Here is a 19479-nt window from a genome sequence, read left to right on the forward strand (position 1 = left end):
ATTTTGTGATATGAATACCGAGTATGTCTACTTCACCATCAGCCCATTTTATAGGTAAGCTGCAAGGTAATGCAGAAGTTGTATTTTTTAAGGATCCAATACGTAATATTGTACACTCATCATAATTCGGTTTCAGTCCAGAGAGTACATAAAAGTTATCTATATCTTTAATGAGACATTGCAGGGATCTAGCTTGCAGACTTAACATAAAACTTGAGTCATCGGCATACATGGACACCTTTGATTTTAAGCCTTGGATTTCTAATCCTCTGTTGTTATTGGATCTGATTTTAATAGCTGGCATTTCCATGGCCATAACGAATAGATATGGTGACAGCGGACACCCTTGTTTAACTCCTCTTGACAATTCAAAACTCTCTGAGAAGTAGCCGTTATTTACTATTTTACACATGGGGTTGCTATACATAATTTTTTACCCATTTTATAAAAGAATTACCAAAATTGAAAAAAATCCAGTCATTTATAAATAAAGTCCAGTCTTACTTTATCAAATGCCTTTTCAAAATCCGCTATAAATACCATTCCTGGCTTCTTATATGTTTCATGATGTTCTATTATTTCTAGTACTCGTCGTATATTATCTCCAATGTATCGTCCATGTAAAAAAACCTGTCTGATCAGGATGAACAATACCTGGTAAAAACCCTTTTAATTCTGAGTGCTATGCATTTTGCTAGTATTTTTGCATCACAACATTGAAGTGTAAGGGGCCTCCAGTTTTTTTTAGATAGACTGGGTCTTTATATTTGCCATCTGGGTCTTGTTTTAATAATAGAGAAATAAGATACCTGACAGACTACCATTGCTATAGGAGTAGTTAAAACAGTCTAATAATGGAGCTTTTAATATATCAAGAGATTATTGATGTACCTCTACCGGTATGCCATCAAGCCCTGGGGTTTTTCCAGACTGAAAGGATTTAATAGCCGCAAAGTTCTTCCTCTGTAATTTGGCCTTCGCACTGATCTTTCTGTACATTTGTTAATTTTCCATTTTTGTATATTATTTGGAAATAATTCCTTACCGTAATCTTCATTCAGTGGGAGAGGATGAGACGGAAAGAGAACATCTGTCTAAAATAATTAGCTTCCTCTTTTAAAATATAATTTGGAGAATAATAGATGACTCCGTCTTCAGTAATGAGTTTCTGCAAATTATTTTTGTTAGCGTTCCTGTATTGGAGATTCAGGAAGAATCTTGTGCATTTTTCTCCATATTCCATCCAGTTTGCTTTATTTTTGTAATAGATTACATTAGATCGTTCTTGAATAAGTTCCTCAACTTCTTTTTGTTTTTCCTCTAACTTATTTTGTATCTCTGTAGTGTGGTTGATGGATTTCCCTTGTTAGTCTTGATTCTTTAGCCAGAAACTGTTTTTTTTTTTTAAATTTATGAATATTGAATTGAACGACCCCTGAAGGTAGATTTAAAGGTATCCCAAACAATAAGGGGATTTGCTGAACCTATATTATACTGGACAAATTAAGTTATAAATTATTTTGTCTCAGTTAAATATATAAGTTGTCCTCTAGTAAACTTTAATTCAAATCCCCGTCCACGTAGAAAATCTATAAGAGTTATGTGAAGGCCAATTAGATGATGATCCGATCGCATTCTGTCTCCTATTAAAACTTTTTTAACCTTTTGATGCAAAAGAGAAAGAGACAAGAAAGTAGTCAAGATGACTAGCTTGATTAAGTCTTCTCCATATATATCTCACTAGGTCAGGGTTTTTTAGTCTCCAAATATCCACTATTTCTAATGTGTCCATAATATTTGTGATTTCCTTAAGGGGAAGGTGATGATAGTTTGTAGAGTGATTACCTTTACGGTCCATTGAGGTACTTAACACTCTGTTACCATAATGATTAGATCATCTGTTGCCTGTAAGTTCAATAAATTGGTATAAATGTTTTCAAAGAAGTGTGGATCATCCTGATTTGGACCATATAGATTAATGAGCCAAATCTCTTTTTCTTCCACTTTCATATTCAAAAGGATCCACCTTCCTTGCGAATCATTCCTGATTATTTGCACATTCAGATTTACATTTTTGTTAATTAATATCATCACCCTTTGAGTTCCTTTGTCCATGAAAAAAATTATTGCATCACCCCATTCCTTTTTCCACGCAACTTAATCTAAGGATGTAGAGTGAGTTTCCTGTAAACAGTAGATGTTATATTCCTTTTCTTTTAGCCATGTAAAGACTGATCTTCTTTTTTTATAATCTGCAAAACTTTTACAATTATAACTAGCTATACTTATTTCACCCCTTACCATAACTAGATACTATTCTCAGGTTAATTTGACCATAATTAGTGCTTGTAAAGTCATTGCCATCAGAGGTATTATGAAGGTCAAAACTAGAGCTTTCAAATGTCTGATATTTAGAATTCAATAATTCCTAGCAATATTTTTTAAATTCCCTTGCCTGTTTGCCTGTAAGCCAATGCCACAAATGTTAGAAAATGTAGACAAATTCTGTGTGTAACAAATCTGAGTAGGTTGATGTGTATGATATTGGATATGATATAATGAGAGTGTGTACGATGTCTGTATAAGAGTAAGACTATGTGTGATGTCCAAATAAATAATAACTCTGCCAATTTGCATGTTTGAGTGTCTGTTTGTGTAACATGTAGAGCGTATAGCCTTAATATTCATAATTGTAATTCATATCGTGTCGCCATCATAGTTGCATCATAATTACCTTTAACATAATTGAAAAACACATCCCAGCATTTCCATAGCAATTGACGTTTCACATGATCATGAAAGAGACTCTAGAGACGGCTTCACTACAGTACAAATGTATTCCGTACAATATGTTATTATTCCCCAATGCCCATATTTTGATATCTTCCCCTTGCTTGTTGTAAACATATATAAACTTGTGGACAAATACATAAAAAAAGATAGACAAACAATAAACACATTAAATTATAAAACAGTTCTCGACAATAGAGAGAGAGGGAGAGAAGAGGAGAGAAAGAGCGAGTGAGAGAAGAGCGAGATCAGGTGTGTGTGTGTGTGTGTGTAAGTCTATGTGTAAGCAAGCATGTAGTTGAGTACGTGTGTGTTCATGTCCACTTCATAATGTTCAGATATTTTAAACAGTTCCCATACCTTCTTTTTTTAAAACCTGAAGTCCCTGTAGAATTGAGTACAGCCACGGTGTTATGGAGCTGTCTCGGAATAGCTGTCCATCTATAAAGAGTTTGTCCACAATGATAAAGGCATGCCTACCATCCTTACTTTGTTGTCTTTGTACCGGATACAGTCTCTTACGAGGTTTGTTTATCTCCTTTGGAAATTGGTCATTGAGACCGAATTTGGTCCCTTCAAGCTCCCTTCCTCTGCTTTTGATCAGCTCCTTTTGTTGGTAGTGTTCAAATTTTGTGATAATCGGTCGGGAACCCTTGGTCTTGTCACTCCAAGTCTGTGTACTCGATGGAAAGCCACCTTACAGTCTCTAGAAGAAGTTTCAAGGCGGATTGCATGAATTCTCTGATCGCTCCCTCTGGATTATTGAATGCGTCCTCAGGAATAACAGAAAAAAAAGATTTTCACACATGCTACGACTTTGTATGTCTAGTAACGACTCCTTCATCACCCTGTTTTCCCTGAGTAGACAATCTATGTTGGAATCGTGTATTTTTTACCTTGGCTGTGAGTGTCTTGTTTTGTCTTTGGAGCTTGAGAATTTCACTCTGGCTGAACTCCAAACTCCCCCACAGCCCTGCTACCTCCTCACAACTTTTCTATTGTTGCATGGATTCCAGCCAGAGCATTAGCCTCTACCTCAATGGTAAGTAAATCGTCCGTGTCTGTAGATTCATCTGTTTTTCTTTTTTTGTCGGGTTAAAGTTATTTTGTGAGGTGGTCGGATCTTTCCATGAAGGAGTATGTTGTTCCTCCATAGCGTAAAGCTGTTGGTACTTGTCGATTCCCTCAGGATCTCCTTAGTATCCAGATTGTCTCTTTACTGCAACCAGTTGTTTTACGAAAAGATAACAATGAGTCTTTCCCACGACAATGACAGGTGTCTGTAGTACAGCCAGCTAGCACTCGCGGAATCCACGCAAAAAGAAGGAACACAAGCTTGCAGTCCCAGCCGTAAAGGCTAACCGCGTTGTGGAATCCTTAGCAACAAAACTTTAGTTCGGATTAAAATCGACTTAATGAAAATGTTTTAATGTAAAAAACAAACCGAGTGTAGACAGTACAGTGTCCTGTTGTGCTCTTTGATGACGTCTGACCGCTCTGATGAGGTCTGCCGGTAACAAAGAAAATTCCCTGTCTTAGGTCAGTTAGGATCACCACTTTTATTTTAAGAATGTGAAATGTCAGAATAATAGTAGAGAGATTTATTTGAGCTTTTATTTCTTTCATCACATTCCCAGTGGGTCAGATGTTTATATACACTCAATTAGTATTTGGTAACATTACCTTTAAATTGTTTAACTTGGGTCAAATGTTTGGGGGAGCCTTCCACAAGCTTCCCACAATAAGTTGGGTGAATTTTGGGCCATTCCTCCTGATATAGCTGGTGTAACTGAGTCAGGTTTGTAGGCCTCCTTGCTCGCACACACTTTTTCAGTTCTTCCCACAAATGTTCTATACGATTGAGGTCAGGGCTTTGTGATGGCCACTCCAATACCTTGACTTTGTTGTCCTTAAGCCATATTTAAACTACTTTGGAAGAATGCTAGGGGTCATTGTCCATTTGGAAGACCAATTTGCGACCAAGCTTTAACTTCCTGACGGATGTCTTGAGCTGTTGCTTCAATATATCCACATAATTTTCATGCCTCATGATACCATCTATTTTGTGAAGTGCACCAGTCCCTCCTGCAGCAAAGCACCCCCACAACATGATGCTGCCACCCCTGTGCTTCACGGTTGGGATGGTGTTCTTCGGCTTGCAAGTCCCCCCCTTTTTCCTTAGTCAAACCGTGTTTTTTTATGGTGGTTTTGGAGCAGTGGCTTCTTCCTTTCAGGTTATGTCGATAGAGGACTCATTTTACCGTGGATAGAGATACTGTTGTACCTGTTTCCTTCAGCATCTTCATAAGGTCCTTTGCTGTTGTTCTGGGATTGATTTGCACTTTTCGCAGCAAAGTATGTTCATCTCTAGGAGACAGAATGCGTCTCCTTCCTGAGCGGTATGACGGCTGCGTGGTCCCATGGTGTGTATACTTGCATACTATTGTTTGTAGAGATGAACGTGGTACCTTCAGGCGTTTGGAAATTGCTCCCAAGGATGAACCAGACTTGTGGAGTTCTACAAAAAAAATTCTGAGGTTTTGGCTGATTTCTTTTGATTTTCCCATGATTGTCAAGAAAAGAGGCACTGAGTTTGAAGGTAGGCCTTGAAATACATCCACAGGTACATCTCCAATTGACTCAAATGATGTCAATAAGCTTCTAAAGTCATGACATCATTTTCTGGAATTTTCCAAGCTGTTTCAAGGCACAGTCAACTTAGTGTATGTAAACTTTTGACCTACTGGAATTGTGATACAGTGAATTATAGGTGAAATAATCTGTCTGTAAACAATTTCCAAACTATAGTTTGAACAAGTGAAGAAATGTGTGGAGTGGTTGAAAAAATAGTTTTAATGGCTCCAACCTAAGTGTATGAAAACTTCCAACTTCAACTGTACTTCCATCACTCCAATTGTGATACAATGAATTATAAGTTCAATTATCTGTCTGTAAACAATTGTTGGAAAAATTACTTGTTTCATGCACAAAGTAGATGTCCTAACCGACTTGCCAAAAATATAGTTTGTAAACAAGAAATTTGTGAAGAGTTTTAATGACTCCAACCTAAGTGTATGTAAACTTCTGACTTTGAATCATTCAATAGTTGTTAACATGATTTTTTAATGACTTCCCCAACTCCGTACCCCACATATACAATCATCTGTAAGGTCCCTCAATCGAATAGTGAATTTCAAGCACAGATTCAAGCACAAAGACCAGGATGGTTATTCAATGCTTCGCAAAGAAGGGCACCGATTGATAGATATGTGAGATAAAAATACCCTGAATATGCCTTTGAGCATGGTGAAGTTATTAATTAGGCTTTGTATGGTGTATCAATACACCCAGTCACTACAAAGATACAGGCTTTCCTTCCTAACTCAGTTGCCAGAGAGGAAGGGAACTGCTCAGGGATTTCACCATGATGCCCGTACTGATTTTAAAACAGCAATAGAGTTTAATTGCTGTGATTGGAGAAAACTGAGAAGGGATAAACATCATTGTAGTTACTCCACAATATTAACCTAAATGACAGAGTGAAAAGAAGGAAGACTGTACAGAATAAAAAATATCCAAAAACATGCATGTTTGCAACAAGGCACTTAAGTATTACTGCATAAAATATGTCAAAGAAATGAACTTTTTTGTCCTGAATAAAAAGCGTTATGTGCAGGGCAAATCCAACACAACACATCACTGAGTACCACTCTTAATATTTTCAAGCATGGTGCCTGGTTGCATCAAGTTATGGGTAGGCTTGTCATCGGGAAGGACTAGGGATTTGGGGGGGTTTAAAAAGAAACGGAATGCAGCTTATAAACACAGACCAAATCCTAGAGGAAAACCTGGTTGTGTGCTTCCCAACAGACACGAGAAGAAAAATTCACCTTTCAGCAGGACAATAACCTAAAACACAAAGCCAAATCTACACTAGAGTTGCTTACCAAGACAACACTGAATGTTCCTGAGTGGCATAGTTACAGTTTTCATTTAAGTGGCTTGGAAATCTATGGCAAGACCTGAAAATGTCAGTCTAGCAATGGTCAACAATCAACTTTACAGAGCTTGAAGAATTTTAAAAAGAATAATCGGCAAATATTGTACAATCCAGGTGTGCAAAGCTCTTATAGGCCCAAAAAGACACCAAATGTGCTTTGACAAAGTATTTACTCAGGGGTGTGAATAGTTATGTAAATGAGATATTTCTGTATTTCATTTTCAATACATTTGGAAGAATGTTTTCACTTTGTCAATATGTGGTATTGTGTGTAGATGGGTGAGAAAAATTGATTTAATCCATTTTGAATTTAGGCTGTAACACAACAATGTGGAATAAGTCAAGGGGTATGAATACTTTCTGAAGGCACTGGATAAAAATATTTTTTAAAGACTGTTTTAATACATGGTAGACTGTTTAAATAGATACCACATGCTACAGTTATTGATACAAAGAATATGTTAATAAGTAACTTAATTACTAAGGTAAACGTGTTTTCTAGAGTGATGAATCATGCTTCACCATCTGACAGTCTGGAGGACAAATCTGGGTTTGGCGGATGCCAGGAGAACGCTACCTGCCAGAATGCATAGTGCCAACTGTAAAGTTTGGTGGAGGATGAATAAATGTCTGGGGCTAATTTTCATGGTTCGGGCTAGGCCCCTTAGTTCAAGTGAAGGGACATTTTAACACTACAGCATACAAAGACATTCTAGACGATTCTGTGCTTCCAACTTTGGGGGAGGCCCTTTCCTTTTTCAGCATGACAATGCCCCCATGCACAAAGCGAGGTCCGTACAGAAATGGTTTGTTGAGATTGGTGTGGAAGAACTTGACCGGCATACACAGAGCCCCGACCTTTACAGTTGGCATCATTCCCTCAACCCTAAACATCAACTAAATCTTCTAATAAGTAATGTGGAAATTGATCAAGTTGAGGTGACTAAACTGCTTGGAGTAACCCTGGATTATAAACGGTCATGGTCAAAACCTATTGATACAACAGTAGCTAAGATGGGCAGAAGTCTGTCCATAATAAAGCCTTCTTAACAGCACTATCAACAAGGCAGGTCCTACAGGCCCTAGTTTTGTCACACCTGGACTACTGTTCAGTCGTGTGGTCAGGTGCCACAAAGAGGCTCAGAACAGGGCAGCGCGGCTGTCCCTTGGATGTACTCAGAGATCAAACATTAATAATATGCATGTCAATCTCTCCTGGCTCAAAGTAGAGGAGAGATTAACTTCATCACTACTTGTATTTATGAGAGGTATTGACATGTTGAAAGAACCAAGCTCCGTTTAAAATACTAGCACACAGCTCAAACACCCATGCATACCCCACAAGACATGCCACCAGAGGTCTCTTCACAGTCCACAACTCCAGAACAGACTATGGGAGGCACACAGTACTACATAGAGCTATGAGTACATGGAACTCTATTCCACATCAGGTAACTGATGCAAGCAGTCGAATCAGATTTTAAAAACAGATAAAAATACACCTTATGGAACAGTGGGGACTTTAAAGCAACACAAACATAGGCACAGAAACATGCACACACACACGATAACATACATATACACAAGTACACATCGATTTTGTGTTGTAGATATGTGCTTGTGGAGTAGGGGCCTGAGGGCATACACTTGGTGTGTTGTGAATTCTGAAATGAATGTATTGTAATGTTTTTAAAATTGTACATCTACCTTAACTTTTCCAGTGCCCGAGCTCACTAATGCTCTTGTGGCTAAATGGAAGTAAGTCTCTGCAGTAATGTTCCAACATCCAGTGGAAAGCCTTCCCAGAAGCGCGTAGGCTGTTATAGTAGGAAAGGGGGGACCAACTTCATATTAATGCCCATGATTTTAGAATGAGATGTTCGACGAGCAGGTGTCCACATACTTTTGCTCATGTAGTGTATTAGTTCAGAGTAAAAACAAAGAAAGTCTTACATTGCTTGCCAGCTTTCTGACGTTCATAGCGTGTACAGCATTCTTGTCCATCTCAGAGCCTTCATAGTGCCCTTTCATGTGGTTGGTATACTTCTCCTTGTACTTGTTCTGTAGGAAAATATAAAATGTCACTCTTTGACCCCACTGAGTATAGGGCGACATCCATGAACGTCTTTTTTTTCTGTCCGGACCAGTGTTTTTTTAATTTATTTTTTATTTTTGGTCCGGACCGGCATTGATTTCAACGTCCACAGAAGTCCATACCGGACCGGCCTATATTTGGCCCAAACAAATCAAATCAAATGTCATTTTGTTAGTCACATGCGCTGAATACAACAGGTTACCTTACAGTTAAACGCTTACTTACAATCCCCTAACCAACAATGCAGTTAATATATATATTAAATAGATATACAGTGCCTTGCGAAAGTATTCGGTCCCCTTGAACTTTGCGACCTTTTGCCACATTTCAGGCTTCAAACATAAAGATATAAAACTGTTTTTTTTTGTTGTGAAGAATCAACAACAAGTGGGACACAATCATGAAGTGGAACGACATTTATTGGATATTTCAAACTTTTTTAACAAATCAAAAACTGAAAAATTGGGCGTGAAAAATTATTCAGCCCCTTTACTTTCAGTGCAGCAAACTCTCTCCAGAAGTTCAGTGAGGATCTCTGAATGATCCAATGTTGATAAATACAATCCACCTGTGTGTAATCAAGTCTCCGTATAAATGCACCTGCACTGTGATAGTCTCAGAGGTCCGTTAAAAGCGCAGAGAGCATCATGAAGAACAAGAAACACACCAGGCAGGTCCGAGATACTGTTGTGAAGAAGTTTAAAGCCGGATTTGGATACAAAAAGAATTCCCAAGCTTTAAACATCCCAAGGAGCACTGTGCAAGCGATAATATTGAAATGGAAGGAGTATCAGACCACTGCAAATCTACCAAGACCTGGCTGTCCCTCTAAACTTTCAGCTCATACAAGGAGAAGACTGATCAGAGATGCAGCCAAGAGGCCCATGATCACTCTGGATGAACTGCAGAGATCTACAGCTGAGGTGGGAGACTCTGTCCATAGGACAACAATCAGTCTTATATTGCACAAATCTGGCCTTTATGGAAGAGTGGCAAGAAGAAAGCCATTTCTTAAAGATATCCATAAAAAGTGTCGTTTAAAGTTTGCCACAAGCCACCTGGGAGACACACCAAACATGTGGAAGAAGGTGCTCTGGTCAGATGAAACCAAAATTGAACTTTTTGGCAACAATGCAAAACGTTATGTTTGGCGTAAAAGCAACACAGCTCATCACCCTGAACACACCATCCCCACTGTCAAACATGGTGGTGACAGCATCATGGTTTGGGCCTGCTTTTCTTCAGCAGGGACAGGGGAGATGGTTAAAATTGATGGGAAGATGGATGGAGCCAAATACAGGACGATTCTGGAAGAAAACCTGATGGAGTCTGCAAAAGACCTGAGACTGGGACGGAGATTTGTCTTCCAACAAGACAATGATCCAAAACATAAAGCAAAATCTACAATGGAATGGTTCAAAAATAAACATATCCAGGTGTTAGAATGGCCAAATCAAAGTCCAGACCTGAATCCAATCAAGAATCTGTGGAAAGAACTGAAAACTGCTGTTCACAAATGCTCTCCATCCAACCTCACTGAGCTCGAGCTGTTTTGCAAGGAGGAATGGGAAAAAATGTCAGTCTCTCGATGTGCAAAACTGATAGAGACATAACCCAAGCGACTTACAGCTATAATCGCAGCAAAAGGTGGCGCTACGACGTATTAACTTAAGGGGGCTGAATAATTTTGCACGCCCAATTTTTCAGTTTTTGAATTGTTAAAAAAGTTTGAAATATCCAATAAATGTCGTTCCACTTCATGATTGTGTCCCACTTGTTGTTGATTCTTCACAAAAAGATACAGTTTTATATCTTTATGTTTGAAGCCTGAAATGTGGCAAAAGGTCGCAAAGTTCAATGGGGCCGAATACTTTCGCAAGGCACTGTGTTACGGTGAGTGAATGAGGACCCATAAGCGAACTAACTTAAACAGAGCTTCTTTAATAACCAAACATAGGTAGGCTCAGATAGACCGGCAGATTCCGACAGGACAGGACAAGGTTACAGCAAACATGACGATAGTCTGGCTCAGGCATGAAACACAACAAACAAGAATCCGACAAGGACAGGAACAAAAACAGAGAGAGATATAGGGGACTAATCAGAGGGAAAAAGGGAACAGGTGGGAAACGGGGTGACGAGGTAGTCAGGAGGAGACAAGGAACAGCTGGGGGAAAGCGGGGGAGAAAAGGTAACCTAATACGACCAGCAGAGGGAGACAGGGTGAAAGGAAAGGACAGAAAGACACAACATGACAATACATGACAGTACCCCCCCACTCACCGAGCGCCTCCTGGCGCACTCGAGGAGGAAACCTGGCGGCAACGGAGGAAATCCTCGATCAGCGCACGGTCCAGCACGTCCCGAGAGGGAACCCAACTCCTCTCCTCAGGACCGTACCCCTCCCAATCAACGAGGTACTGGTGACCACGGCCCCGAGGACGCATGTCCAAAATCCTGCGGACCCTGTAGATGGGTGCGCCCTCGACAAGGATGGGGGGGGGGGGGGGGGGGGGAGACGAGCGGGGGCGCGAAGAACGGGCTTAATACAGGAGACATGGAAGACCGGGTGGACGCGACGAAGGTATCGCGGAAGAAGAAGTCGAACTGCGACAGGATTAATGACCCGAGAAATACGGAACGGACCAATGAACCGCGGGGTCAACTTGCGAGAAGCCGTCTTAAGGGGAAGGTTCTGAGTGGAGAGCCAAACTCTCTGACCGCGACAATATCTAGGACTCTTAGTTCTACGCTTATTAGCAGCCCTCACAGTCTGCGTCCTATAACGGCAAAGTGCAGACCTGACCCTCTTCCAGGTGCGCTCGCAACGTTGGACAAAAGCCTGAGCGGAGGGGACGCTGGACTCGGCGAACTGAGATGAGAACAGCGGAGGCTGGTACCCGAGGCTACTCTGAAAAGGAGATAGCCCGGTCGCAGACGAAGGAAGCGAGTTGTGGGCGTATTCTGCCCAGGGGAGCTGCTCTGACCAAGACGCAGGGTTGCGAAAAGAAAGACTGCGTAAGATGCGACCAATAGTCTGATTGGCCCGTTCTGCTTGACCGTTAGACTGGGGGTGAAAGCCGGAAGAGAGACTGACGGAAGCCCCAATCAAACGGCAAAACTCCCTCCAAAATTGAGACGTGAATTGCGGACCTCTGTCCGAAACGACGTCTGACGGAAGGCCATGAATTCTGAAAACATTCTCGATGATGATTTGTGCCGTCTCTTTAGCAGAAGGAAGCTTAGCAAGGGGAATGAAATGAGCCGCCTTAGAGAACCTATCGACAACCGTAAGAATAACAGTCTTCCCCGCTGACGAAGGCAGTCCGGTGACAAAATCTAAGGCGATGTGAGACCACGGTCGAGAGGGAATGGGAAGCGGCCTGAGACGGCCGGCAGGAGGGGAGTTACCGGACTTAGTCTGCGCGCAGACCGAACAAGCAGCCACGAAACGACGCGTGTCATGCTCCCGGGTGGGCCACCAAAAACGCTGGCGAATGGAAGCAAGCGTACCCCGAACGCCAGGGTGGCCGGCTAACTTGGCAGAGTGAGCCCACTGAAGAACGGCCAGACGAGTAGGAACGGGAACGAAAAGAAGGTTCCTAGGACAAGCGCGCGGCGACGGAGTGTGAGTGAGCGCTTGCTTTACCTGCCTCTCAATTCCCCAGACAGTCAACCCGACAACACGCCCCTCAGGGAGAATCCCCTCGGGGTCAGTGGAGGCTACTGAAGAACTGAAGAGACGAGATAAAGCATCAGGCTTGGTGTTCTTAGAGCCCGGACGATAAGAAATCACGAACTCGAAACGAGCGAAAAACAGCGCCCAACGCGCCTGACGCGCATTAAGTCGTTTGGCAGAACGGATGTACTCAAGGTTCCTATGGTCAGTCCAAACGACAAAAGGAACGGTCGCCCCCTCCAACCACTGTCGCCATTCGCCTAGGGCTAACCGGATGGCGAGCAGTTCGCGGTTTCCCACATCATAGTTACGTTCCGACGGGGACAGGCGATGAGAAAAATACGCGCATGGGTGGACCTTGTCGTCAGAGAGGGAGCGCTGAGAAAGAATGGCTCCCACGCCCACCTCTGACGCGTCAACCTCGACAACGAACTGTCTAGAGACGTCAGGTGTAACAAGGATAGGAGCGGATGTAAAACGATTCTTGAGGAGATCAAAAGCTCCCTGGGCGGAAACGGACCACTTAAAGCACGTCTTGACAGAAGTAAGGGCTGTGAGAGGAGCTGCCACCTGACCGAAATTACGGATGAAACGACGATAGAAGTTCGCGAAGCCGAGAAAGCGCTGCAGCTCGACGCGTGACTTAGGGGCGGGCCAATCAATGACAGCTTGGACCTTAGCGGGATCCATCTTAATGCCTTCAGCGGAAATAACAGAACCGAGAAATGTGACGGAGGAGGCATGAAAAGTGCACTTCTCAGCCTTCACAAAAAGACAATTCTCTAAAAGGCGCTGGAGGACACGTCGAACGTGCTGAAGATGAATCTGGAGTGACGGTGAAAAAATCAGGATATCGTCAAGGTAAACGAAAACAAAGATGTTCAGCATGTCTCTCAGGACATCATTGACTAATGCCTGAAAGACAGCTGGAGCGTTAGCGAGGCCGAAAGGAAGAACCCGGTATTCAAAGTGCCCTAACGGAGTGTTAAACGCCGTCTTCCACTCGTCCCCCTCCCTGATGCGCACGAGATGGTAAGCGTTACGAAGGTCCAACTTAGTGAAAAACCTGGCTCCCTGCAGGATCTCGAAGGCTGAAGACATAAGAGGAAGCGGATAACGATTCTTAACTGTTATGTCATTCAGCCCTCGATAATCTATGCAGAGGCGCAGAGACCCGTCCTTCTTCTTGACAAAAAAAACCCCCGCTCCGGCGGGAGAGGAGGAGGGAACTATGGTACCGGCGTCAAGAGCTACAGACAAATAATCCTCGAGAGCCTTACGTTCGGGAGCCGACAGAGAGTATAGTCTACCCCGGGGGGGAGTGGTTCCCGGAAGGAGATCAATACTACAATCATACGACCGGTGTGGAGGAAGAGAGGTGGCCCTGGACCGACTGAACACCGTGCGCAGATCGTGATATTCCTCCGGCACCCCTGTCAAATCACCAGGCTCCTCCTGTGAAGAAGAGACAGAGGAAACAGGAGGGATAGCAGACATTAAACATTTCACATGACAAGAGACGTTCCAGGAGAGGATAGAATTACTAGACCAATTAATGGAAGGATTATGACAAACTAGCCAGGGATGGCCCAAAACAACAGGTGTAAAAGGTGAACGAAAAATCAAAAAAGAAATGGTTTCGCTATGATTACCAGAAACAGTGAGGGTTAAAGGTAGCGTCTCACGCTGAATCCTGGGGAGAGGACTACCATCCAGGGCGAACAAGGCCGTGGACTCCCTTAACTGTCTGAGAGGAATGTCATGTTCCCGAGCCCAGGTCTCGTCCATAAAACAGCCCTCCGCCCCAGAGTCTATTAAGGCACTGCAGGAAGCTGACGAACCGGTCCAGCGTAGATGGACCGACAAGGTAGTGCAGGATCTTGAAGGAGAGACAGGAGTAGTAGCGCTCACCAGTAGCCCTCCGCTTACTGATGAGCTCTGGCTTTTACTGGACATGAAGTGACAAAATGACCAGCAGAACCGCAATAGAGACAGAGGCGGTTGGTGATTCTCCGTTCCCTCTCCTTAGTCGAGATGCGGATACCTCCCAGCTGCATAGGCTCAGCTCCCGAGCCGGCAGAGGAAGATGGTAGTGATGCGGAGAGGGGGGCAACGGAGAACGCGAGCTCCTTTCCACGAGCTCGGTGACGAAGATCAACCCGTCGCTCAATGCGAATAGCGAGTTCAATCAAGGAATCCACGCTGGAAGGAACCTCCCGGGAGAGAATCTCATCCTTTACCTCTGCGCGGAGACCCTCCAGAAGACGAGCGAGCAAAGCCGGCTCGTTCCAGCCACTGGAGGCAGCAAGAGTGCGAAACTCAATAGAGTAGTCTGTTATGGATCGATTGCCTTGACATAGGGAAGCCAGGGCCCTGGAAGCCTCCTCCCCAAAAACAGATCGATCAAAAACCCGTATCATCTCCTCCTTAAAGTCCTGATACTGGTTAGTACACTCAGCCCTTGCCTCCCAGATTGCCGTGCCCCACTCACGAGCCCGTCCAGTAAGGAGAGATATGACGTAGGCGACACGAGCAGTGCTCCTGGCGTAAGTGTTGGGCTGGAGAGAAAACACAATATCACACTGGGTGAGGAACGAGCGGCATTCAGTGGGCTCCCCAGAGTAACACGGCGGGTTATTGATTCTGGGCTCCGGAGATTCGAAAGCCCTGGAAGTGGCCGGTGGATCGAGGCGGAGATGGTGAACCTGTTCTGTGAGGTTGGAGACTTGGGTGGCCAGGGTCTCAACGGCATGTCGAGCAGCAGACAATTCCTGCTCGTGTCTGCCTAGCATCGCTCCCTGGATCTCGACGGCTGAGTGGAGAGGATCCGAAGTCGCTGGGTCCATTCTTGGTCGGATTCTTCTGTTACGGTGAGTGAATGAGGACCCATAAGCGAACTAACTTAAACAGAGCTTCTTTAATAACCAAACATAGGTAGGCTCAGATAGACCGGCAGATTCCGACAGGACAGGACAAGGTTACAGCAAACATGACGATAGTCTGGCTCAGGCATGAAACACAACAAACAAGAATCCGACAAGGACAGGAACAAAAACAGAGAGAGATATAGGGGACTAATCAGAGGGAAAAAGGGAACAGGTGGGAAACGGGGTGACGAGGTAGTCAGGAGGAGACAAGGAACAGCTGGGGGAAAGCGGGGGAGAAAAGGTAACCTAATACGACCAGCAGAGGGAGACAGGGTGAAAGGAAAGGACAGAAAGACACAACATGACAATACATGACACACTGTATATATATGGAAAATAATAAGAAATAAAAGTAAAAAATAATTATTGAGCAGCAATAAAATACAGAAAAGTACAGAGTCAATGTGCGGGGACACCAGTTAGTTGAGGAAATATGTACTTGTGGGCACAGTTATTGAAGTGACTATGCATAGATGATAACAACAGAGAGTAGCAGCGGTATAAAAGAGGGGGGGGATGCAAATAGTCTGGCTAGCCATTTGATTAGGTGTTGAGGAGTCTTATGGCTTGGGGGTAAAAGCTGTTTAGAAGCCTCTTAGACCTAGACTTGGCGCTATGGTGTCACTTGCCATGCGGTAGCAGAGAGAACGATCTGTGACTAGGATGGCTGGAGCATTTGACAATTTTTAGGACCTTCCTCTGACACCGTCTGGTGTAGATGTCCTGGATGGCACTGAGCTTGGCCCCAGTGATGTACTTGGCCCCATTCGCTCTACCCTCTGCAGTGCCTTGCGGTCGGAGGCCGAGCAGTTGCCATACCAGGCAGTGATGCAACAGCTGTAGAATCTTTTGAGGATCTGAGGACCCATGCCAAATCATTTTACTTTCATGAGGGGGAATAGGCTTTGTCGTGCCCTCTTCATGACTATCTTGGTGTGCTTGGACCATGTTAGTTTGTTGGTGATGTGGACACCAAGGAACTTGAAGCTCTCAACCTGCTCCACTGCAGCCTCGTGAGGGGCACTCCTGAGTGGCCCCCGTGTTGAGGATCAGCGTGGCAGATGTGTTGTTACCTACCCTTACCACCTGGGGGCAGTCCATCAGGAAGTCCAGGATCCAGTTCCAGAGAGAGCTTATTGATGAGCTTTGAGGGCACTATAGTGTTGAACGCTGAGCTGTAGTCAATGAATAGCATTCTCACATAGGTGTTCCTTTTGTCCAGGTGGGAAAGGGAAGTGTGGAGTGCAATAGAGATTGCATCATCTGTTTGGAGTGGGTCTACGGTTACTGGGATAATGGTGTTGATGTGAGCCATGACCAGCCTTTCAAAGCACTTCATGGCTACAGACATGAGTGCTACGGGTCAGTAGTCATTTAGGCAGGTTACCTTAGTGTTCTTGGGCACAGGGACCATGGTGGTCTGCTTGAAACATGTTGGTATTACACACTCAGTCGGGGATGGTTCGTCAGAGGGCAAACTATAGTTTTGGCAAGTCGGTTAGGACATCTACATCTTAAGTGTATATTTTTCCCCCTGCCACTGTTTTGAGACAGGTGCAAAACAAATTTCACACATATATTATTTAGTACAGTACATGAAAAAACAAGATTGAATCAAGAATAGTTTGATGAGTGACAATATTAGCCTATCACTTATTAATGATATATTATCACTTGTGAATGATGCCCAGTTTAAGGCAAGAAACAGGCATGATTTTTTTTCTAGTTTTTCCAATCATAGTCACACACCTTATGTAGCCTAGCCCATAGTATCAAAACACTAAAGTGGACAAACAACTTCTTAAAATTATGCACAATAATCCACTTTACATGTGAAGAAATAGCCTAATAGTTCATCAGCATTTTAAGCTAAATGTTCTGATCTATTGCGTCAGGCTCATTGCTTAAAACAGTTTTATTTTGCTGCTAGTGGTTGTATTGATTTGGGATCTATCACATCCCACAACTGTCCCAGACTATGTTTGGAATATTCAGTGCCTTCGGAAAATATTCAGACACCTTGATTAAATAAAAAACTTCCTCATCAATCTACACACAATACCCATAATGACAAAGCGAAAACTTCTCTGCAAATGTATAAACATTTAAAAACTGAAATAACTTATTTACATACGTTTTCAGACCCTAGGCTATGAGACTCTAAATTGAGCTCAGGTGCATCCTGTTTCCATTGATCATCCTTGAGATGTTTCTACAACTTAATTGTAGTCTACCTGTGGTAAATTCAATTGATTGGACATGATTGGGCAAGCCACACACCTGTCTATAAAAAGGTCCCACGGTTGACAGTGCATGTCAGAGCAAAAACCAAGCCATAAGTCGAAGGAATTGTCCGTTGAGCTCTGAGACATGATTGTGTCGAGGCACAGATCTGGGGAAGGGTACCAAAACATTTCTGGAGCAGGGAAGGTCCCCAAGAACATAGTGGAATCCATCATTCTTAAATGGAAGAAGTTTGGAACCACCAAGACTCTTCCTAGAGCTGGCTGCCAGGCCAAACTGAGCAATCGGGGGAGAAGGGCCTTGGTCAGGGAGGTGACCAAGAACCCAATGGTCACTCTGACAGAGCTCCTGGGGTAAAGGCTCACCTTCCAACAGGACAAAGACCCTAACCACACAGCCAAGACAATGCATGAGTGGCTTCAAGACAAGTCTCTGAATGTGCTTGAGTGACCCAGCCAGAGCCCAGACTTGAACCCGATCGAACATCTCTGGAGAGACCTGAAAGTAGCTGTTCAGCGACGCCCCGTCCAACCTGACAGAACTTGAGAGGATCTGCAGAGAAGAATGGGAGAACCTTCCCAAATACAGGTGTGCCAAGCTTGTAGCGTCATGCCCAAGAAGACTCGAGGCTGTAATCGCCGCCAAAGTTGCTTCAGCAAAGTACTGAGTAAAGGGTCTGAATACTTGATGTAAATGTGATATTTAAGTTTTTAATTTTTCATACATTTGCAAAAATGTCTAAACCTTTTTCCTTTGTCATTATGGGGTATTGTGTTCCCTTGATGAGGGAAATTCTTTATTTTCTTTGAATAAGGCAGTAACGTAACAAAATGTGTAAAAAGTCATGGGGTCTGAATGCACTGTATATTTCTTGCACAGAATAGGTCAACTTTTGTACTATGTGGGATTGTAGATTGACATAGGCTAGTGCTTTTGCTGTTCGTTAGGCCTAATTATCTGGCGATGATTGGCTGAAAAATTGGCTGATGAAAATTCAACGTGGACAGTTCTTCCAATATCTTCAATATGCGCCTCGGAATTGGATAAGGACGCACGCAGTTGTCTCCAATGTGTCTGTCTTTACTTGTAGCATACGAGAAAGACCCGATCACGTGAAGGAGAGCCATGTGAGTGAGAGGAGCTTCAGCATGCAGCCGGGAGAAGGGAATTATAATTATAATACTCGGCACAACGGCCACTGGGCGCAAAAGGCATGGATTTTTTAGGGGGCATTATGGCCTCACAAAGGGGATGCAGCTGGGAAATTCAAGGCATTATCAAGTGCTTGTCAAATTATGAATGAGAGACTGATGAAGTGTGTAAAGCCTGTGCAAAAAACTAAGCAGAGCTAATGCCTTTCATGCAACATTTTTCTAATCATTATTAGAGTCACATCATGCAGCCTTAGAATGTATTAAAAATCAAAACATATAGCCCAACATTTTTATCACAACTAAAGTTACATAACTCTAAAATAAGCATATAGGAGGGCCTGTTTCTTTGTTAACCTATCAACACAGAAGATCCTCATGTGTTCACTCCCTCAAATATTTTGGATAAAATATCCTTTCTAATTTATTCAGCTTTGTTCAATTGTATTCCATATGGCATAGCCAGTTCAGGACCTAACATAAGGACAACTCAGAGTATGCTATTCTGTTTTTCTGAAATATACATTTTCTTCATATCATGTTTCTTTAGACCTGTCTAAAATATATACTGGATTTATTGTGATGGTGTAGGC

At 43.1% G+C, this 19479-nt stretch overlaps 1 protein-coding gene across 5 annotated transcripts in view; it reads right to left on the bottom strand.

The window, feature by feature from the left end:
- Window positions 1–19479, bottom strand: part of LOC110498821 (nebulin-related anchoring protein) — a 111354-nt gene that overhangs the window by 76430 nt on the left and 15445 nt on the right. For 4 of the 5 annotated variants that reach the window (XM_021575462.2, XM_036955608.1, XM_021575459.2 and 1 more), the window contains one exon: window positions 8744–8851. The exons of the other annotated variant lie outside the window; for it this stretch is intronic. In XM_021575462.2, coding sequence (XP_021431137.2) covers window positions 8744–8851 — 108 coding nt within the window. The remainder of the gene's footprint in view (window positions 1–8743; window positions 8852–19479) is intronic. 5 annotated transcript variants of the gene reach the window in all.

The sequence above is a fragment of the Oncorhynchus mykiss genome, chromosome 20 (assembly GCF_013265735.2).
Source record: "Oncorhynchus mykiss isolate Arlee chromosome 20, USDA_OmykA_1.1, whole genome shotgun sequence".
NCBI lineage: Eukaryota > Metazoa > Chordata > Actinopteri > Salmoniformes > Salmonidae > Oncorhynchus > Oncorhynchus mykiss.